Consider the following 22,338-nt stretch of genomic DNA (forward strand, 5'->3'; position numbering starts at 1 on the left):
CTAGTCAGACCTGTGTCCATTCAGGTGTCTTGTCCCCACACACACACGTATCTTCGTATCTGCGTATCAGGGCTGAGGGCAAGGAGGAGCTGCTCCTTCCTTTCTTCCCTCCCCTCCTCCCTTCTTCCTTCCTGTTCTTGCCATTGATTTTTTTTTTTTTTCCTGCTCTTTCCATTTTTACACCAGCTTCCTCTCAGCTTCCTTTCCTTTTAATTTCAGATGTATATTTTGCTAATTGATGAGTGTAATAAAATTTATTAAAATTTCTATAAAATGTCTTTCTCCCTGGTCTCACTCCTTTGCTTTCACAGAGCTCAGAGAGCTTGGGTGGGAGTGATGCCCCCTCATGTCCCCTGGAACCTCAGACTTTGGAAGCAGAGTGGCTTGCCTGCTCGGAGGGTGTGGGGCAGGTGCTCCTGGCCAGGGGAGGCTTTGCAGCCGACCTCTGGGTGGGCCTGGCCAGGCCCCATTTCTGGGAGTGTGTCAGGTCTTAGGAACTTTCTGAGGCATCTTTGGTTGGACATTTCAGTTATGGGATGATAGTCTCCACCGGGAGGGGCTGTGATCTCCAGAGGGGCAGATGTGCAGGCTCAGGGGGTAGTGATCATCCCCACTGAGCCCTTGGTCTTGTCCTCGGCAGACTGTCAGGGCAGAGCTCAGCCCACCAGCCAGGGTCATGCTGGTCAGAGGAGGAAGGACAGGTTTTATTTTATTTTATTTTATTTTATTTTTTTACTTAAAGTCAATTTAATCAACATAAAGTGTATTATTAGTTTCAGAGGTAGGGTTCAGTGATTCATCAGTCGTATATAACACCCAGTGCTCATCACATCACGGGCCTTCCTTAATGCCCATCACGCAATTACCCCATCCCCCCACCCACCTCCCCTCCAACAACCCTCTATAACCCTAGAGTTTGTTTCCTATGGTTTAGAGTCTCTTATGGATTGTCTCCCTCTCTGATTTTGTCTTATTTTATTTTTCCTTCCCTTCCCCTATGTTCATCTGTTTTGTTTCTTAAATTCTACATGAATGAAATCATATGATAATTCTTTCTCTGACTGACTTATTTCGCTCAGCATAATACCCTCTAGTTCCATTCAAGTCCTTGCAAATGGCAAGATTTCATTCTTATTGATGGCTGAGTGATATTCTTTTGTTTGTATACACCACATCTTCTCTTTTCCATTCATCTGTTCATGGACAACTGGGCTCTTTCCACAGTTTGGCTATTGTGGACATTGCTGCTGTAAACACTGGGGCGCAGGTGCCCCTTTGAATCACTATGTTTGTGTCCTTTAGATAAATACCTAGTAGTGCAGCTGGTGGGCCGTAGGGTAGCTCTATTAACTCAGAAGGAAGAATTTTAAAGTCTACACGGAAGCTATTACCCTGTGTGTGTTGTACGTGCATGTATGTATGTGTGTTTGTGTGTTTCCTATTATTTTTCACTTTTTCCAGATACTAAACAACCAGAAAATGCCTCTTAAGACTTTCCCCTGCTGTTGAAGATAATCCAGTGACCCTTCATCTTAACAGTGTCAAAATAAAGTACGATTCACCAGATAGCAGGTTTCTAAAAATGGGGTTTAGTCCTTTCCACCAAATGTCACATTTTACAATTTTTTAAAAAAGATGTATTTATTTATTTATTTGAGAGAGAGCGTGTGTGTGTGAGCCTGCACGAGTGAGGGGAGGTGCAGAAGGAGAGGGAGGGAGGGAATCTCAAGCAGACTCCACACTGAGCATGGACCCCCCCAGGACCCCGAGATCATGACCTGAGCCGAAATCAAGAGTGGACGCTTAATTGACTGACCCTCCCAGGCGCCCCTAAAATTACAATTCTTTTTACATTAGCCATTGTCTTATGGCTTAGTTATTTATTTATCTGAAACTGTTTCAAAAGCACTTGAAGCAACTAGAGAGGTAGGTAATACCTGGCTGTTAATGTAGAAAGTGTAATATTAACCCGATGAGCATCAGGATAATCCAAACCTTTTTTTTTTTTTTTTAAGATTTTATTTATTCATTTGACAGAGAGAGACAGCTAGTGAGAGAGGGAACACAAGCAGGGGGAGTGGGAGAGGAAGAATAGGCTCCCAGTGGAGCAGGGAACCTGATGTGGGGCTCCATCCCAGGATCCTGGGATCTCGCCCTAAGCCAAAGGCAGACGCTTAACGACTGAGCCACCCAGGTGCCCTGGCGGATAATTTATATCTTGAGCAAGAAAAATCTTTTGTGGCCAGTGAGTAGTGTTTGCTGATATAGCTGGGTCATGAGCCTTGCTGAGCTGGGGTAGGGCACTGAATTCGCCCTTTGGTGTCTTTCCTGCAGTGTCTGCAGGTGTCCTTCCAGTGTCTTTCAGGAAAGTCTTCCCTATGCTTGGTCATTCCTTCCCCTCCCCTCCCAGTATGGGATCCAAAGGCTGGCATTCGGGAGAGATAAGCTTTCTGGCCATATCACCCTGGGCCATTGCTGAGTCCAAGGTCCCCTTCCTGCTTCTCTTTCACCCTGAGCTGTGAGGAGCTGGAGCCTGGGCTGGGCTTGAGGACTGGGGTGTGTGGGGGTGTGGAGCCGTGTCCCGGCAGCTCCAGCCCTCCCTTCTCTGTGAACCTCCTGGATGAAAGGTTACTAGACGGCAGGGCTCATGTCTTCCTTCATCTCTGTTGCATGTGTGAGAATGGTGTCATAAATACACAACTTGTGTAGCCCAGGTCCTGGCACTTAGTAGGTACTCAATAAAATTTGATTTTCTTCCCTCTGACTTTTCACCAAATTCCCCTAATGTCTCTCAAGTCTTGAGGAATCTCCCCGTTGGGCAGGGAAAGATGATGGCAGTGGGGGGGTGGTGGTGGACCTGGAGGCTAATATTGGTCCTTGTTCATTCGTTATTTTTCATTTAAGGTGGATTTTCCCAATAGTCCCAGGTCTAAGTGGATATTAGCAGAAATGGACATTTGAGGATGACAGCATGGGATGGGTTCAGGTATATCCAGATGCCCTGGGTTTGCCCAGAGTTTTATTTTTTATTTTATTTTTCAATTTTCTTTACTTATTTGAGGAGGGAGAGGCGGGTAGGGGCATACAGTGCGAGGCATAAGGTGGGGGAGGACACGCAGACTCAGTGCTCAGCATGGAGTCTGACGTGGGGCTTGATCCTAGGACCCTGAGATCTTGACCTGAGCTGAGTTGGAAGCTTAACCGACTGAGACACCCAGGTGCCCCTGCCCAGAGTCTTATTATCTCAGGCCAGACATCCGGGCAGAAAGGAGTCACTCCCATGCATCGGTGGGTCTGTCAGTCCTTGCTTCATGAACATAACAGCGGATCTTTCAGAACAATCGAGAGTGAACACAGGCTGGGAGAGGCTTTGCTGGGTGTGTGGTTGTGGAACTCAGCAACTGGTTTCCTCACTTGTAGAATGAAGACAATATGACAACAACCTGACGGAAGTGTGGCCAGGGAGGGTCTAGCCTGAGCTGGTATCTTAACACCCGTCACTTCACACGTGGACACCCGAGCCCTGGGCAGGCTCGAGGGAGCAAACGAAGGTGGTTGAGTCTGATGTTTCTATCTCAGTGATGTGTCTGGGATGCATGTGGGCTTGGGGTTTGAAGAAAGAAAGAGCGGAGAAGACGTGGAGTTGTATCCACGCAGGAGCTGACTTGTTTAGGTCAGAGTTAAGAGTTGTTGTGGTTCTCAGTGGACTGAAGTGTCTTCCGAGTTTGGACAGGGCCGAGTAGACGATGAGCTGCTGAAGTGACTGCTCCGCCCACGAGCTCAAGCAGAGTTTCCTGAGTGTTACTGTGCGCTGGACACGTGCACAGGGCACTCAGTGGCTCCCTTTGTGGATACCACGGACATCCCACAGAAGATCTCATGTCAGGGCTGTGGAGGCGAGCAGGGTGCCAGTAAAACCCCAGCAAGCACGTGTATGGGGCCCATGTGGGGATGAGCAGGTTGGCGAAGGCCCCTCTGAGGAAGGTCACTTTAGGTGAGACTGGAATGGTGACCAGTTTGAGGGACGAGAGACAGAGCAGGAACACCCAGGCCTTGTGAGAAGGCCCGAGGCTGGGAAACCTCCATGAACTGGAGGAACTCACTCAGGCCAGTGAGGGAGCAACATGGAGCAATGGAATGAGGTCAGAGAGGAAGCCAGGGCCTGGGAGGCACAGAAAGAGGTTTAGCGGGGGGATCCCTGGAAGGGATGAGGAGAGCTGACATAAGCTGCCTTGGATGGAAAATGAACTTGAGGAGGCGAGGCTGGAGGTGGGCAGGGGACACGCATGGGAAGCAGGGACACTGCACCTGGGAGAGGGGATAATGAGGCTGGTGTGGAGCTAGAATCTGGCCATGGACATGGATTAGAGAAAAGTCTTGAACTTCCTGGAGCATTGGAAGTAGATGGGTGGGAACGTGGAGTGTGTAGTACAATGTCCCTCCAGTTTTTGGCAGACATACGGGGTGACCCAGGTGCCCTTTACTGAGACGAGGAACTGCAGGAAGGAAGGGGCTGGAGAGGAAGCCCTAGTGCTCCATGGTTTTCCTTTGGAGACCGCAGAATCCACCTTTCCTGGAGCAGACTGCATCCTGGCAGGGAGGGGGCTGAATGGGGTACCCGGGCCCTGTGTAAGAGTCAAGTACTCACAAGCCCCAGGGTGCTGTCCATTCAGCTGCGGCAGGGCCGGAGTCCTGGAGCTGGTGCTGGAAGATCCTGATGCCCAGTGTTCACCCCTCTGTTGCCAGGCTGTGGGAGCACCTGTGAAGAAAGCAAAGCAGCTACACCGGGGGCTTCTCAAGGCCCTTGTCAGGTAGGATTCAGAAGCCGACACAGCATAGTCTCGGTAGCGAACAGCCAGTGCAGGTAGCCCCGTGCTGAAGGCTTTCATTAGTCTTGGCTGTGCCACACACACTCCCTGCTTCTGTCTGGAGGCTAGCCCACCTGGGGAGTAGCAGGTGTTCAGGAAAGGATTGCTGAGTCTGTGTCTCTGTGGTCCCCCTACAGGGTGATCGGGGTACCTGCACCTGCCCTTGTCTGTGGCTCTGGTCTCCCTGTTTCCTTCCTGATCACGAGGGTGCGCTGTCCAGAGGGCAGGGCAGAGTCTGCTGGGACTTCTTGTTGTCAGCTTTCACTTTCAAACGGTGGAAGGAGTCAGAGCAGGTGGGTTCTTCTGTCTGGGAGTGCTTAGTGCCCCAGGTCCCTGTTTCGGGAGAGACCCCTGCAGCCTGTGCCAGGCTCTGCTTCTCCATTCTCCTGGGAGCCACTGCCTCTCAGACAAGAGGAGCCTGTGGCACCAGTGCTGGATCTGGAAGCAGGGTGTGGGGTCCGAGCAGGGAACTACAGATGCAATCTCTGAGAGCAGATTTGGAGTCAGCTGAGATCTTGCACTCCTGAGTTAGAGACGCTTATGAGGTCCCAGGTTTTCAAGCAGGTGAGTGTGTTCTGAAAACATCTTTTGCCAAGAAAAAGAAAGCTGGGAGCGGCTGGCTGTGAGGAAGAGGCTGAGATCGTTGTGGGGCTGGGGGTGGTGGTGCCAGATAATATGAGGCTCTGAGAAGACCCAGGACAACTACAGTGAGGGCTGCACTTTATTAATTTACTTAAAGACATATCTGTGGCGTTCCTAGGACCAGGTACTGTTCTAATGACATGCACTGACTCTCCATACATAAATTCAAAGGATTCTCCTTATACCTTGGGGTGAGATTCTGTTACTCTCCCCAATTTGCAGATGAGGAACTGAGGCAGAGCCGGTCAAGAATTTCGACTAAGAAAGTCACACAGCAAGTGGCTGAGAGTGGAGGAGACATTAGCAGTCAGCCCCAGAATCTGTCCTTCCCAGGACCATCGGCTGCCCCCCAAGCAGTAAGTGGTTTGAAGCCCTTCTTTCTGCCCAGAGCTCATTTTATCCTCTCTGCTGCCCCTGTTCTCCTGGAATCCTTTATCCTGAGGCAGAAGCTCCTCAAAGAGAGAGAAGATGGGGATTATTAAGCCATCATGGATAATTGGGCAAAGTGTGTGGAAGGCCAGGTCCTTGGTCCTGAGCAGCAAAGTGCTGGGGCGAGGGGCCTGAAATTCAGGTGAACTCAACCCCAGGATGGGGTGCATGTGCTGGAGGCACGGGGTCCTTGGGGAGAACACAGTCTGACTCTCATGCTGCTCAGTGATTCCCTGTCATAATTCTGGGGCAGCAGAGGAACAGCACAAGGGAGCTGGCATGTCCTTCATGGGGAGGGACCTGAGTCTGGGCCCTGTGTCCCTGGGCGTGTGGCCTGTGACTCATGCAGACATGGACGAGGTCCCTGTGCTGAGGCGGGAAGCGTCTGGTCCTGTGGGCAGAGCAGGCTGGGAAAGTTTCCAAAGGGCTGGGAGGGCTTTCTTGGCGTCAGGGTAGTGGCCCCCCTCCCATCAGCATAATGAGCAGTAGGAAAGTCTGTGCTTCTGCTGGGGACTGTGGCCAGCCCTGAGCCCTCCTGTCTGCTCTGGGGCCCAGAGCTGTGGGCTGGCCCTGCCTCCTCTCTGTAGGTGTTCACCTGCCTCCTGCCCTGTGTCTCCCCAGCTCTGAGGAAATGGAGGATTGCTGCAGGGGCTCTTTGCTCTCCCTTCTCCTCTCCCTGTTTCTCCTCCTCCAGCTGCCTGCTGGGGGGTCTGCAGGTGAGTGTGTCCCCTCCCCCTTCCTGTGTGTGAGTGGGGTGGGTGAGAGCCCCTGAGAGCTTGGCTGGTGTCTCCATCAGGACGGATGGCTATTGGTGGAGGCCCTGGCTCTAGAGAGATTCTGGTGATCCCCTAAACCTAATTGTAGTTAAATTTTTAAGGAGAGTTCCTAAACTATAAAATAAGGACAAGGGGCCGTGACAGTTATTCTAATGAGGACTTCTTGTCTTATAAAATAAAAAATGCGAATTTCACTATGAAAAGTGTAAAAATAAATTTCCCCTCATTTTTTATTTCCTGGCTTTATTGGTATCACATATATTATTTCCACAAATATTTACAGGGTATCGAGTATGTGTTAGGTGGCACTCTGTGTACAAAGCAAACAGAGTCTCTGTCTTCACAGAGCTTATATTTGGTGGGAGACAGCAGGTACTAAATAGCACAACCCTATACAGTCTACATCTGTTAGAGGAGTGGAGAGCGTGGGACAAGGAAGAAGAGCAGGGTGTGGAAGTGAGATGTGCAGGAGGGCAAGCGGGCAGGCAGCAGTGCTCCATAAGGTGGTCAGGACTGGCAGAGATGGGAGCAAAGATGTGAAGGAGGTGGGTACCATCCTGTCTGGATCCCCATGGAAAGAGGTTCTTCACAGTGGGGAGCAGCCAGACAAAGCTGAAAGGTGTCTGGCTGTTCAAGAAGCAGAGAAGGCAAATGTTTGCTGGAGCAGAGTGAGCCAAGGGAGAGTCGCAGGAGGTGGGCGTCAGAGAACACCGGAAGGCCATCCCTACTGGGCTCGTGGGTCACTTGGTCAACTGCAGAAGCACTGAAGGGCTTTGATAGTGGAGGGACATGGTTTTGCTTATAGGTTAAAGGGTCACAGACATTGACTGGGGGGAGGATGTCACAGGGAGAACTAGTCATTGTTATCCCTCAGGTGATAACAGAGGGAGGAGGAGAAAGGTTAGAGCTGTGGTTCTCAGAGTGTGGTCCCTGGAACATTAGTGACAGAATCCCCACCACCTCCTTAGAAATGCACATTCTTGCATGACCCTAGACCTACTGAACCAGAATCTTTGGGGTGGAGCCCAGCAGTCTGTGTTTCACAGGCTTTCCTGGTGATGGTGATGCCTGTGGAAGATTAGAACCACTGAGTTAGAGAGTCCTTCATGAAAGGGCCTGGAGTCAGGAGCACAGGCTGCTGAGGGAGTCTCTGACATCATTGCTGGGTTTCAGAGTTGTTATATGACAAACATATCCCATTCAGAGTGGTCACAGCTGAGTCCCTCAGTCAGGCTCTCCCACCTGACAGTGTGTTCCCTGCCCCTGTCCGGCATCTCTCCAGCTTTCTCATTCCTGTGTCTGTGTCCACAGAGGAGTTTGTGGTGATTGGCCCCTCGGACCCCATTGTCGCCATGCTGGGTGGGGACATCACGCTGCCGTGTCGTGTATCCCCGGCCATGAATGTGGAGACCATGGAGCTGCGGTGGTTCCGCTCCAAGTTCTCGGAAGCAGTGTTCATCTATCAAAACCAGCAGGAGCAGAGAGAGGAGCAGTTGGCCCAGTACACAGGGCGGACCTCGCTGGTGAAGGACTTCCTCATCCAGGGAGAGGCTGCCGTGCGCATCCACAATGTCCAGGCTTTCGACAACGGGCTGTATACCTGCTTCTTCAGAAAGGGGAGCTTCTATGAAGAGGCCAATTTGGAACTGAGGGTGGCAGGTCGGTGGTTGATCTATATTTAGAGTCCTGCATGGTGGAGTTGGGAGCAACCTCAGGGAACAGGAAGTCAGCCCCTTATTTGTGGATGAGGGAAATGAGGGTCTTTCACTCATTCATTTATTCAGTACAAACATATGGAGCCCCTACTACGTGCGAGCTACTGTTCTGGGCAGCTGGATACATCAGTGTGACAAATAAAGACCGCTGCCCCGCAGAGTTTATATTCTAGAGACAAATGAAAAAATCGATAGGCCATAGACATATCAGATGGTAGAGATTTAGCCACATAAATATCTAGGTGTCAGGGTTCCAAGCAGAGGATCACCCGTGTGAAACACCCGAGGTGGGAGTGTGGCTGGTGAGTCTGGGCACACAGGGAGGCCACGAGGTTGGTGATGGAGGCGAGTGGGAGGGTGGTGAGAGGAGACTATCTGGAATAAAGAGGTGCTCCTGGTTCATGGCACAGAGAAGCGATTGATGGGGAAAAGTCCATGAGGAGCACACACTTGAGCAGATGCCTGAGTGAACCAGACAGTGTTGTCAGTCTTCTGGTTGCTGGATCTGTGTGGGGCATGGACCGCCTGGTGACTGTGGTTCTGAGCAGTTAACCAAATAGTCCTGGGGCTGGAGTGTGTCCTTTTTGTTGGGTACAGATGGTGGAATTGGGGAGGAAGTGGACATTTGTTTGGGGCAGTGGCGATACCAGACCATCGAAGGCTTTGTGTGCTGTGTTATGGAGTTTGGATGCAGAGCTGAGGAAAATTTTTTTCAAGATTTTATTTATTTATTTGAGAGAGGGAGTTAGTGAGAGAGAGAGAGAGGGAAGGAGCAGGGGAAGGGCAGCAGATCCCCTGCTGATCACCGAGCCAGAAACAGGCCTTGATCCTTGTACTCCAGGATCATGATGTGAGCCAAACTCAGATGCTTAACCAACTGAGCCACCTAGGCGCCTCCAAACCGAGGAATTTTTAAACAGAGCAGTGGAGGGAGGGGGTGTGTGTAGTTTGCTTTGGCAGCTGTAGTGGAAGCTATGTGGAAGGTGAGCAAGGCTGGAGGCCTGGATGTAGTTATGGGGTGGAGAGGACGGCCACCTGAATTCATGTAGGGGCAGTGGGCTGGGAAAGGAGCACTCTGGCATAAAGACGTTTGGAAAGTTCACCCAACCGAGCGAGTAGATTTAGGGACACAGAGAGTTTGGAGGAGTGTGGAGAGGGAGCTGCTGAGACTCACAGGGTTTTGTTGTTGTTGTTGTTGTTGTTTTGTCATTTTGTTGTTTAGCAGTAGAAATATTGATATAATGCATTAGTTGCTGATTCCTGTCACGGTGCAGTGTAACACAGACATAGAAATCTCAGTGTCATAAAGCAACAAGCATGTATTTAATCTGGGCATGCAGGGAGCTCAGCTCATCCGGGCTGTATTTGGCTAATCTTAACAAGGCTTACTAGTGCATCTTTGGTCATGTAGGGGAAATATAATTAAAAGCATAATCTCCCAACCCCCAAATCCTCCTCACAAAGATAGTAGGAAATTATGTTTATTATTAAATTAGCATCAACTAGAATGTGATGTGCCTCACAGAGATTCTATCAAGACATGCACAGACAGAAGAACTCTCACCCTTTTACAGTCATGCAGACACAACTCATTCCATACAAGTTCTCAGGTTCAACAGGTATGAGCCCTCAAGTGGGTGGACTTGCTAGCACCATTTGTCCTAGACGGTGCACCCTATATTTACTTGGAAATTGGGGTGACCATCTATATTAGCTAATTGGCTATATCCCAAGGAGAATCAAATTCTCCTATATTAAAAATTTAAAAAAGTAAATTCCAGTGTAGTTAACATAAGTGTTATATTCATTTCAGGTGTGCAATATAGTGATTGAACATTTCCAAATATTACTCAGTGAAATTTTCAAAAGAAACTTTTCAGACCAGATGGAAGTGGTGTGATATATTCAAAGTGCTGAAAGAAAAAAAAATCTGTAGCCAAGAATACTCAATCCAGCAAGGGGATCATTCAGAATAGAAGGAGAGATGAAGAGTTTCCCAGACAAACAAAAGTTAAAGCAGTTTATTTTTACAAATTCTTTCATGTTTAAGACGGGGTGGTTTCACAGGGGGAGAGGGGGGTGCTGTCTTCCTTGGTGTGAACAGTTCAAAGGGAGGGTTCCCAGGTTCTTGAGAAAGACATTCCTGGATCACAAAGCTGACAAAAGGCCAATCTGTTTTTTTTCAAAGGACTCATATACATCTCAAAGAGAGGAGAAAGCACCCACAATCACAAGTTTCCTACAGTAAACGCTATAAGAAAAAGGACGGGAAGGGACTCTCTTTCCTCATGTCAACAGGGACAATAAGCCTCCTATTTCTAATATAATTTGTCCTTATAGTGACCTTGGCTGGGTTTTCTTACTCACGTGTTGTCCAGCTGGCTGTTCGCTGATGTTGGACATCTTCACCTGGAAAGGCTGTGCTAGCCTGAGTGTCCCTCCTGTGGTAGAGGGCAAGGCAATGGCACAAGCAGTGTCCAACCTCTGCTAGAGTCACATTCCCTGAACTCTCAGTGGCTGAGTCAAGTCACAGAGTGTGAAGGCACTAACAATATGTGTCAGAGGAGCTGGGTGTAAAGAAGGCTGAAGGATTGGAAATACTTTCATCATCAGCTATCACAGATGAGGCCAAATATCAATCAGTTCAGGATTTGAGTTTGAAGCATCTGTGAGGAATCCTGGTGGAACTAACCCCCAGGGATGTGGATATTAGGGAGGGAGCTAAGAACCCGACCAATAGGTTTATTAGTGGTAGAGGTGATTTATCAAGTGGCAGTGGGTGTGGACGTAGATAACCTGGAGAGTATGTGTGGTGAGAAGAGTGGAGAAGTATAGAACCTGGCACCAAATTCCTCTTTCTCTTACCCTGAGTGAAGGACTTCCCACCCTCATGGTTGGGGAGAAGGGCCCTGCCTGCTGCAGGTCCCCATGCTCCTTCCTTCTGTTCTCTGTGCCTGGGCCCCTTGTTTTAATCCTTGCAGGGACCACTCTCCAGGGAGAGCCTAGAATTCAATGCTGGCCTTGGAGTTGTGCACAGGAAGGCTGTGCTGGCATCCTGGGGTTCTGTGTGGCCTCCTTCTTCTCTCCAGCTTCTCTCTTGCAGGTGTGGGCTCTGCCCCTCAAGTGCAGATCCAAGGGCCAGAGGAGGACGGGGTCCGAGTTGTGTGCATGGCCTCGGGATGGTTCCCGAAGCCCCAGCTGCAGTGGAGAGCTCTCAGTGGTGAAAAGTTCTTGACATTCTCTGAGACCCATGCCCAAGATCCTGAAGGGCTATTCAATGTGGAGGCCACTCTGGTTGTGAGTGACAGCTCTTCAGGGAATGTGACCTGCTCGGTCCTCAACCCCATCCTGGGCCAGAAGAAGGGAATGGCCATTTTCATCCCAGGTCAGCACTACTGCCCACTCCCAGCAGGGTGGGATGGTGTGGCTGGGGGTGTTGCTGTGCTTGGTTGGGCTGTCCTGTGGCATGCTCCTGATGGGGTGTCTGTTGGCACAGAACCCTTCTTCCCCCAGACTTCTCCCTGGAAGCCAGCTTTCCTGGTGATCCTGACTTTGCTGACGCTCCTACTCCTTGGGGCTGCCTTTTACATCAAGAGAGAACATACTGCAAAGTGCCGGGAGATGCAGGAATGGAAGAAACTGCACAGGGACAAGGAGGAGGATCAGCGGACAAAGGAGGAGGCCCTGAAGGGCAGAGGTAAGGCAGGACAGAGGCCAAGGCAGGCAAGTGCGGCAGCTGGTGCAGAGGACAAATTGACAGCAGGACCCTTGGCCTGGAGCAAGTAGCTGAAGAGGACCAGAGGGGACAGCTGGGGCTATGGAGAATTGGTGGGTCTGGAGTTAATTCTTCCTCTAGGACACAGAGAGGTCCTCTTGTGGGGTCACCAGGTGCAATCTTTGGTATGCTTAGGGATGGGAGTTCATACTTATTTTTCACTTTCTTTCAGATGAACTCCAAGCAGATCTTGGTAAGTAGTGTCCTTTTACAGAACTTTCTGTGTCCCCTTTGTAGGAGACATTCTGGTTCTTAGCTCACCTGTTTCCTGTGTTGCCTTTCAGCCTGGAGGAAATCTGTGTACCTGGCTGGTGAGTGACTGTCCAGATGTCCTGAGTCTCCTGTGGCACCTAAGCCCAGGTGTCCCCTCTCCTTGTTTCAGGCAGAGACATGTGGACCCTTGCCTGGGGCAGAAGTGGAGGCTGGTGGGAGGCAGATCCTGCTCCCTGGTCTTTCCCCATCTGGGCTGTTGTTCCCATCCAGTGCTTCGAAACCTGGGGTGATGGGGATCCCTGGAGTCTATTTTGCATCTTGGATTTATTCTAATGCTGATGTACTCGCCACATTTCTGGCTTTTTAGCCTTCAATGCAACTAGTTCTCAGTCATCCTGGATGCTCTGAAATTTTGTTAAAGGAGCCACAAATAAATGGGGTCATTAAGTTTAGCAGTGTGATCCCCCCACATAACACCATCCAGGGAGAGTCTTTTCTCTCATTTCCTGGAGGTGCTGATCACAAAATGGTGGGCAGACGAGTGGGCAGACTGTGGGTGGGAATGTGGTGGCATGAGCTGTCAATGGTTCAGATTAGGGATGTGTTTTGTTTTTTTAAGATTTTTTATTTATTTATTTGACAGAGATAGAGACAGCCAGCGAGAGAGGGAACACAAGCAGGGGGAGTGGGAGAGGAAGAAGCAGGCTCATAGCAGAGGAGCCTGATGTGGGGCTCGAACCCATAACGCCGGGATCACGCCCTGAACCAAAGGCAGACGCTTAACCGCTGTGCCACCCAGGCGCCCCTAGTGATGTGTTTTCTGAGAATGTTTGGCCACTTTTACCCCAGAGCTCAGCTAACAACCTTGTCCTTAATTCATCTCCCCTTTTGTATTATTTCCCAAATATCTCTTTCCTATAAAATGTTGTAATAATAGTTTCTTACATTTATAGGATAATGTATATTTTATTTCCTAACATATTTTCATCCATTGTGTAATTTTTGACCTATTGCAGCAAAATTGAAAGCAGATAGAATAAAAAGTGTTTTTTTTTTTAATTTTGAGGTTTTTAAATCACAGGACAATAAATGACTTGGCAAAGGTCGCACAGCAGCAGTAAGCAGGAGTGGAACTCAGCCTGCAATGCAGACTTCCTGATCTGTGGTCCAAGGAATTTCCCACAACACCCTGCTGTCAGCATGTGACAGGAGGTCATCTCCTCTCTAGTCTCCCCCTCCTCTGTTGGTAGTGTCACCTGGAGCACAGAGGGGAGGCAAGGGGCAGTAAATCAGGCTGAGCTGACTTGTTCTGGCTCATGTCTTACCAGGGTGTTTTCCCTTTCAGCCTGGAGGAAGGCACGGCTGTATGCTGGTAAGTGACTCAGTTTCCTGTGGCCTTACCTCTGCAGCCTCAACTCTGCCCCCTTCTCTGTCAGTGGACCCCACACCAGGATGGGGTTGGTGTCCCTGTAGTCCTTGTCATGTTTTCTGTCTCCTCCCAAGGACTGCGGGGACTGTCCTTGGGAACACAGATCTGCCTCCATTCTGACCCATCCTCTACAGTAGGTCACTGTTAGGGCTAGCCGCACCCTCTGAACACAGCTGTTCAACTGACAGTTTTGTTGGTGCAGTGACAACAGGCTGGTCATTTATAAGGAGAGCTGGAACATGGCAATGACTGTGTACGTTAGAAATTGCTGTCTCTATAAGATTTCAGAAATCATGGTTGCCTGCTTAGAACTCAGATCTTCTCAAGGGGAATGCTTTGAGTGCATTTTACCCTGCTACTCCTACCTTTTTTGGATGTAGTTTGGTTTTCCTGTTTTTTGCTGTTTCTCTGGAATGGTGGTCTTCATCTTGCTTCCTCATGCTCTGATTCCTTGTCCAAGTTGGGTTTCTTCCTCTAAACCTCTGTGGTTACTGGAGAAGTAGTTTGTTTAGGTCAGCTGTTCTGAATCTGAGATCCAGAGCTGCCACAATGTTTATGGACCCTTGGTGGTGGGTTTGTCAGATTCCTACAATTATATACAAAATTCTATGTATGTATTTGTGTAACAGAGGCAAGAACTTAATTTTTTTTTAAGGACAGTAACTTATAGTTGTTCACGACCATTATCTCTCTTTTTAGGAGAATTCTGATTTACCTGATGGGTTGATAGCGGTTGGGTTTATTAGTGGCAATGTGTGAGGATTGCGATGGAAGAAACTCAGAGGAGTGAAAATTGTTTACGAGAGAAAAGTTGGGAGCAAATAAGGGAAGGAAAAAATGGCTGGGGAAGAGAGAAGGAGATGAGAAGGAAAGTAGAGGTTCCATGATTCCTCTGGAAAGATTTCGGGTGCCTCAGAGTGGTGGAAGAGAGATCACAAATCACAGCCGTGGTGGTTAGAGTGGAAGGTACATAGAGGATGTGCAAGTTATTTGGGTCCATGATACCTGTTTGAGAGATTTCTGAAAAGACTTACATCTATTTTAAGGTGTTTTTTTTTTTTTTTAAGATTTTATTTATTTATTTGACAGAGATAGAGACAGCCAGTGAGAAGAGGGAACACAAGCAGGGGGAGTGGGAGAGGAAGAAGCAGGCTCCCAGCGGAAGAGCCCGATGCGGGGCTCGATCCCAGAACTCCGGAATTACGCCCTGAGCCGAAGGCAGATGCTTAATGACTGAGCCACACAGGCGCCCCTATTTTAAGGTGTTTTGAAGTAATTTTCTAACTGAGTTTGCTTCTGATACTGAGACCATCACAACCTTCCAGTAGTAGTTGGGATAGGAATGTGATCCAGGGGATCCTAACTTAATGGAAGGTTATCCAGAGCACCCTTTAGCACTGGGGTGAGTTAAGAATTTGTGCTCTTGAACCTGTGTAACATGTGTTTTTCTGTTCTGGCTGTTTCTATTTATGATCAGGGATATAAACTGTGAGAGTGGAGAAGGGGGAGTCAGGGGTGCAAGAAACTAGGGGACCAGATGTGTGAGGAAAACTCCTTAGAGAGCCTCACTGATTTTTGGGATTTATTTGTTAAAAATGAAGATCAAATAGTTTTCTTTTAGCATCTCCTGTTCTCTGATAGATTGAAATGCTTGTGTTTTAATGTATCTTGTATACCTTCTTTTCATTTTGTAAGGACAGACACCCTTACAGAAGAATCAACATTTTCACATTGATGGGCTCATAGTGTGAAGTGAACAAATGTCTGCTCTCATCTTGTTCATGAAATAGGAAGAATAACTTATAATGAAAGGCTTGCTATGGAAATGAGGTGAAGCATGCACTTGAACCACCGGAGTGCATAGCATAGCTCTGGATACATTGTAGAGTCTCAGAATGGAATGCCAACTCCCTTTCTCCTCTTCCTTCTCCTCCTCCTCCTGATTCCTCTTCTTTGCTAATATGTGTCAGTTGTCACATAGAAATGTATAGCTGGGTATCAACTAACGTCTTGTTGAAGAACGAGTTACGTTTCCTTTTCTCAAAATGTGACATGGGTCAGCCTATTTCGTGTGATCTGTTTCTATAAGCAAATCAACAGAGATGGACATACCATTTTATCTGAATAAACACGTGTAAGTGAGAATAGTAGTCACATGTTTTCACAAAATATTCAAGAAAATGTCCTGTTCTTATTTTTATAAGTGCTCTCATTTTGTTCTGGAGTCTCTGTCTTATTGGAGGTAACAGCATCCTCGGTGCAGACTTTTCAGGGTTTTATGACATATGTAAGTTTTGCTTTGATCAGTTAGCTTCCCTTCTTCTTCCTAAAAGGGAGTATGAAGGTCAGAGGAGTTTATGTCTTGTGTCACTGGGGGAGGGGTTCCCTGTGTTTTCGTCTTGCTCATTTCAGGACCTCAACCTGTAGAGGGTGGCTTGATATGGTCCTTAGGATAATTGGGTTTGGGGTTCCATCTAGGTGTTTGGGGGCATTGTTGTTCCCCATCCTGCCCAAACCCTCTCTCCAGTTCCTTAATCTTAATCACAACTGTAAAGTTCTCTCTGCCAAAACATATTCACATTTTTTGGGGCATAGGACATGGCCATATTGGGGGCTGACCACATGGGGTGTTTCCTGGTGCTTTTGATCTCTCTGGGTGCTTATAGGGAGAAGCAGATGACTAGACCCAATAGTTCTGGGTTTCCCCTAACATATAGGGATATTTTTCCTCCCAATACCCCATGAAATGGGGAAGCAAATTCATTACTTTCTGTCCTCTCACTGAATATATGTCTTTCCTGTTTTGAACTTCTCTCTCTCCCCTTCCTTGAAACCTCTCCATTACCTCTTGACCGGGCAAGCTTTCTCTGGTGCCTTATCCTGAGTTCTCCTCACCAATGGCTGATAGTCATCCTCCAAGTGCAGCTCTGCCAAGTTTTATTGTCTCTACCATGGCTTCGAGTCAACCTACAAGTTCAGTTCAGTCAGTTCTTTATAAATAAATGGAGGCTTCAGAAATTTTGATCTCTCCAATTCTTTCTCAGAAAACCTAGCTTTCAGGATGGATGTGTGGCTAGATATTGAAGAAGCATAATTTGATAGTGAAATCAGTGCAAAGACCCTTCTTTTTAGGTCAGTATTCAGTCTCACAGTGATGTTAAATTTTATGGCTTGGCTTTCCCAGGAAGGTTGTAGCAGAATGCCTCTCTCTCTCTCTCTCTCTCTCTCTCTCTGTGTGTGTGTGAAATAAGTTCATCAGGTGAATGTTTCCAAAACATTTTTCCCTATAACTCTTGCATCAGTATATTTCAGAGGATAGATACCAACACTGGTATGTACAGTCTCCTCAAATCTCTGATTTATTGTTCACATTTGTGAAATGTGGTTTTCTTGTAGATTGGCGGAAGGAGAAGTTCCAGGCCAGTGAGTTACTTCACTTCTTTCTGGGTGCTCCTACTGCTGCCCCCATGGCTGCTGACATCTCCTTCAACTTGCTGTGATGATACATATGCTGGCCCCATCAATGGTGGAGGGGTGGGATGGGGCAGTGAAATTCACATAGCTGGGATTGGTGGGTGTGACTGATATTGCATATAATTGGATATCCTTCCATCCTTGGAGTCCAGTCTGGCCTTCAAGTGCCCTATGACAGGTCTAACCCTCAGATCAGTCTTATGCTTGCTTCTTCTTGGAGGGCTGTGTACTTGAGCCAGAAGGCCTTAGCCCTCCCTGCATGCAGCTAGGTGTCTGGGAGTGGGGTCGTGGTTGTGTGCCTTGTTATGGGGCAGGGAAAGGACTTGCATGATTGGCAACTCTCTCTGCAGTGTCTGTCACTCTGGATCCAGAGTCTGCACATCCCAGGCTTGCTGTCTCTGATGAAAACACTAGTGTGACCTGGAAGGATACGACCGAGGGCACAGAAGAGGAAACCTGTAGCGTTTTGGGTCATGATGGCATCACATCAGGGTGCTGTTACTGGGAGGTGGAGATCAGGAATGGAGGCAAAAGCGATTGGGTTCTGGGGGTCTGTAGGGGAGATGTGGAGAGGAAGGGCTGGTATGTGGAGCTCCCAAAAAAGGGGTTCTGGGTTGTGGGGAAATATGATGATAAATTCTGTGCCCTTCTTGAGACTGAAGTATCCCTTGGGAAAGTTCCCCACAGGGTAGGGGTTTTCCTGGACCTCAAGGAAGGGGATGTCTCCTTTTACAACATGGCTGATGGCTCCCACATGTTCTCCTTCTCTCTAGCTTCCTCCTCTGGGGCTCTGTTTCCATACTTCAGGTTGAAGCCAGGAGATGTGTCCCTGACCATCTGCTCTGTGTTAGGAGGACCTGTAGAGACCCCTGTGCCCCTTAACAATTCTCCTTCTTTGGAGGAGCCGGTGAGCCTCTCAGGGCAGGGGTTCAGCTCAGGCTCTGGTGTTGATGCTGCTCTCCCAGGGGCCGAATCTCCATTACTCCCCTGCAGCCCTGAGGCTCTGTCCCCATAGAGCGCCAACACTGTCCCAGACTCCTCATGGTGGCTTTTCCTGGAGCTGCCGACTCCCTGGGGCAGTAGCCTCTGGGGTTAGTCCTGGGTGACCTGGTGTCTTGCCCTCCTCTTCTGGGTGCAGACTGCTGGGGTGTGGTTACGAGAATAGTCAGTTTATGCCTTATGCTCAGGTATTAGAAGATAAATGTTGACTGTTTGAGCTGATACGGGGTAAGCTGAATTTTGCTATTGGAGGTCATTTTTCTTTTGATCATGAAAATTATTTCATGGAGTCCTTGTATTTTTTGATATGAAATGCAATGAAGTCTGAATTACTCTGCAGAATTAAATGTTGTTATTGTTTTTTTTAATACAGTTTGAGTTGTGCAGATGAACCCAGGGGCTATGGGCGGGTCACAGCTCTATTTTGGGAAATGTGCACTCTTACCAGAGATGTTGGTCATCCTAAAATTTCTGAAGAAATGGATTGCTGATGGACTTTTAAGAGGAGTGGACTGTAATATTCTATTGTATATACTTCCTATTCTGGGATGGATGAAATATTCTTATCTTATAAAACCTTAGTAAATATCTGTTATTTGTGAAATACTAGTGCTGAGTTATTTCAGGGAATTAAGGACAAAGATCTGATTTCCCCTTGTGAGTCAACAGCAGTTGGAGAGAACAGATCTCCTACCAGAATAAAGATGTGAATGAAGAAGAGTGTTTTCAGACCCTGGGTTAATTGCAGAAAGCTCTGGTCATGAGCTCCATTCCAGGATCTATGTACTGCTTCTCAATACTTTCGAGTCCAATTGTGAAGGTGGATAGAAACCACAGGAAACAAAAGGTAGCCAGACTGTTGAGGACTCAGACCTTCAGGAATGAAGGTTTGTTCATTGCTGAAGTAAAGAACTCTGACCTGCTGTGATTCTGGGAGAAATGAAAAGACACAGAATTGGAAGTGGAAAAAGGAAGTCACGAATATCAGTTCCTGCCTGTGACCAAACATAGGAAAAGGACTGTAGTAGCTTTGCATATTTTCTCTTTCTTGTCGTGTAGATGTGTCCTTTGTATTAACTATCTATTTTCTTTCTCTCTTCTTCTTACCCATGGGATTTTATTCAGGTGCTAGTGGTGATATTTAAAATACTGTCTCTAAGAAAGAGAATAGTCAAAAGGATTGTGACTGAACTTGAGGAATAAATAATATAACAGTGTCGAAGTCAATGCCTGGGACTACTTACTTGTTCCCTTTTGGGGAAAGAGTGAGAACTTCTTCACTTGAAAGTGTAGCCCTGTAGATGGGTAAAAATGTGGAGTTGTTGTGTTGGAAGTTCCAATGTGGGTAAAATGGTCTATATGGGAGTTGAGAAACTAAAGGTGTGAACTGTGTCCATTATCAATTTATTGCCTTTGGGTACATATCTACCCTGTCTTTTCTGTATTTGTTGATACAGGAGCTGGATCCCATAAAGTTTCACTTTTCCAAGTGGCACACTGTTAGCCTTTGTCAGTACAGTGCACCAGAGGGAACACAGCAAGACATAGTAGGGGAAAAAGCTGTCTTCGTTTGGTGCTTTTCCCCTTGATCCTACAGTGTTACTGTCAGTGGACTGGAGAAGACCTAGCTTCTCTCACCTTTGGGTGAATTCGTATGGGATTGCAGCAGGCTCTGTTCTAGAGGGCTGCTTCCCAGGGATCTTGCCAGTTCTCTAGTGGGAGTTTTCCTGCCCAGCAGGCTTGGCCTGTGGCTGGTTAGAGAACTTCTTTCCCTTCCTGGGGACCCGGATCCCACCTTCTCCAATAAAAGTAATGTCAGTCTTGTTTTCTCAAATATCTTCCTTTTTTGAGGGCTCTACCTCAGCCCTAGAGGTAATGTCTGCTTCCTGTATCTCCTACTTCTGGTTTCTTTAGAGCTTTCTTTTACCTCTTTCATAGTTAAACACATTTTGCTTAATAATTCTTTATATCACATTTCCCCTGCTAAAATGAATGATGTGGTTTCTGCCTCCTCACTGGGCAATGACTGATAGGAACATCTAAACTGAACTGTATTTTGGAGGGAGGCACTGCACTGCTCACAGTCTGTGGGAAAGGGTAGTGGAGGAATTTTAAAATGTATTAAAATGTTCACCCCAACAATAAAGTCATAAATAGCCTTTTGGGATCTTTATATATATTTTAATACTCTATGTTAATATATTATCTGACATTTTCATCTCCCCTTTCCATATGGCTTGTGGATTTATGACACTGGATTACTTTCAGATGGGCTATGAGCATATTTCCTTTGAAATGGAGAGGAAAGGAAGGTATGGGTATGATATGAATTATCCACATAAATAAGAGGAGCCTTTTGAAACAGTGGACCGCTGCCCATGTAATTCCAGAAAGAATGATTAAAACCATCACTTTTGGGAGGAGTGAGGTCAGCATCATGGCAGAATGAGTCCTTCTATTTGTCTCCACCTTTCTGTTTACAACTAGTTGGACATCTAAAACCCAACAAAGGAGGCTCTGCACAGCACAGGGAGATGCCAAAGAGAGCCACCTATGTTCACATCTGAAGGGGTGTGGATGGGGTCTCATGGAGCCCAGAGCCCAGGCAGCAGTGGTGGGGCCCGTTACCCGGGCTTCTACAGCGGTGGTAATGCTCACTCCTGACTCCTCTGGCAGAGAGGGTGGGGTGGAAAGGGGTGAGTGAAAGGCTACCTGGCCCTGTGGGCTGCAGCTGGTGGACCCCATAGTTTTTAAGCCACAGATCAGTGTTCTCTGAGGCAAGGCATCTGTGACTTTTGGGGATGGAGGGCGGAAGGGAAAGGCAAGGGAAAGAGGAAGACAAGAAGAAACATTTTATGCACTGAATGCCCTGAGATTTCAGCAAGAGAACACCCAGCACCACTGGGACTCCCGAACTTGAGGATCCTATTCTTGTGTGTGTGGCACACCCCAAGCCCAAGGGCTTAGTGCATACTGCCCCTCCTTGGTTGCCAGCCTCCCACTTTTTTTTTTTTTTTTTTTTTGATCCTGTTCTAAACAGCCACCAAGACTGCTCTGGTAAGAGAAACAAAAACTTGTGCTATTCTGCCACCTTCTGGAATACAAAAGAAGGGCCTCTAACTGCCCACCTACGAACTGTTAGAATTAGTTAACAAATCTTTACCAACCCCGCAAAAGGTGTTGGCTACTTCAAATGATCTGGCTGAGGAAAATCTCATTATAGAGCATGAAAAATCATGATGACATGGTTTTGCTAAAAGAAAATGACCATTCTCCAACAACTAAGCCTAAAGTTACAGGAGACTGTGATCTAATTAATAGAGAATTCAAAATAGCTGTCATGACAGAATTCAACAAGATACAAGAAAACAGACAATTCAGGAACTAAGAAATATTTTACCAAAGAGGAATATTTTACCAAAGAGGCTGAAATTCTAAAAAAGAACCACAACGGAACCTCCAACAATTCTGGAGCTGAAGAACTCAGTAAATGAGATGAGGAACACATTAGAAACATTGGAAACAGAGCAGATCAGGTGGAAGGGACAATACGTGATCTGAAGGATAGAATCTAGAAATGATTCAGGTGGAAGTGGAGAAAGCTAAGATTTTTTAATTTTTTTATGGGACAAAGTAAAAAGTTATATTTTATTAATTAGAAGGAAGACGTCAATACTAATGTTAACTATTAACTTCAGTTAGCTGTTATTTCCTAAGAAAAAAACATATATGTTATTCAGTATTCTATTTTTTTTAAAGGCTTTTTAAAAAAACTTATTTGTCAGAGAGAGAAATAGCACAAGCAGGGGCAGGCTGCAGGAAGAGGGAGAAGCAGGCTTCCTGCTGAGCAAGGAGCCCAGTATGGGACTGGATCCCAGGACTTGGGGATCATTACTTGAGCTGAAGGCAGATGCTTAACCTCCTGAGCCACCCAGTCATCCCTTCAGTATTTTATTTTATTTTATTTTATTTTTTTATTTTATTTTTTATTTTATTTTTTTTTTAAAGATTTTATTTA

The 22,338-nt window shown here is 47.2% G+C and overlaps 1 protein-coding gene across 4 annotated transcripts; it reads left to right on the plus strand.

Moving 5' to 3' along the window:
• Positions 1-3,461: 3,461 nt before the first annotated feature.
• LOC100479632 (butyrophilin subfamily 1 member A1) lies at positions 3,462-20,518 on the plus strand. 4 transcript variants are annotated; one of them, XM_034660501.1, is made up of 13 exons: positions 3,462-3,551; positions 4,747-4,811; positions 5,006-5,161; positions 5,733-5,866; positions 6,561-6,655; positions 8,027-8,374; positions 11,534-11,815; positions 11,927-12,127; positions 12,378-12,398; positions 12,490-12,516; positions 13,764-13,790; positions 17,244-17,270; positions 17,672-20,517. In XM_034660501.1, the coding sequence occupies exons 5-13, from the start codon at positions 6,571-6,573 to the stop codon at positions 18,334-18,336; spliced, it is 1,683 nt and encodes a 560-aa protein (XP_034516392.1). In that variant the 5' UTR covers positions 3,462-3,551; positions 4,747-4,811; positions 5,006-5,161; positions 5,733-5,866; positions 6,561-6,570; the 3' UTR covers positions 18,337-20,517. The 4 variants fall into 4 exon arrangements, with proteins under 4 accessions (XP_034516392.1, XP_034516391.1, XP_019665909.2 ...); XM_034660500.1 differs by having other exon boundaries at positions 5,006-5,432; positions 17,672-20,516; XM_019810350.2 differs by lacking the exons at positions 3,462-3,551; positions 5,006-5,161 and having other exon boundaries at positions 4,594-4,811.
• Positions 20,519-22,338: the final 1,820 nt, after the last annotated feature.

Source organism: Ailuropoda melanoleuca, chromosome 5, assembly GCF_002007445.2.
Source record: "Ailuropoda melanoleuca isolate Jingjing chromosome 5, ASM200744v2, whole genome shotgun sequence".
In the NCBI taxonomy this organism is placed as follows: Eukaryota; Metazoa; Chordata; class Mammalia; order Carnivora; family Ursidae; genus Ailuropoda; species Ailuropoda melanoleuca.

Coding starts and splice junctions, on each gene's coding strand:
- LOC100479632 (XM_034660501.1), top strand. CDS start 6,571: ATGGAGGATTGCTGCAGGGGCTCTTTGCTCTCCCTTCTCCTCTCCCTG. Junction 11,816..11,926: donor AATGGCCATTTTCATCCCAG/GTCAGCACTACT, acceptor CTGTTGGCACAG/AACCCTTCTTCCCCCAGACT. Junction 12,399..12,489: donor TGAACTCCAAGCAGATCTTG/GTAAGTAGTGTC, acceptor GTTGCCTTTCAG/CCTGGAGGAAATCTGTGTAC.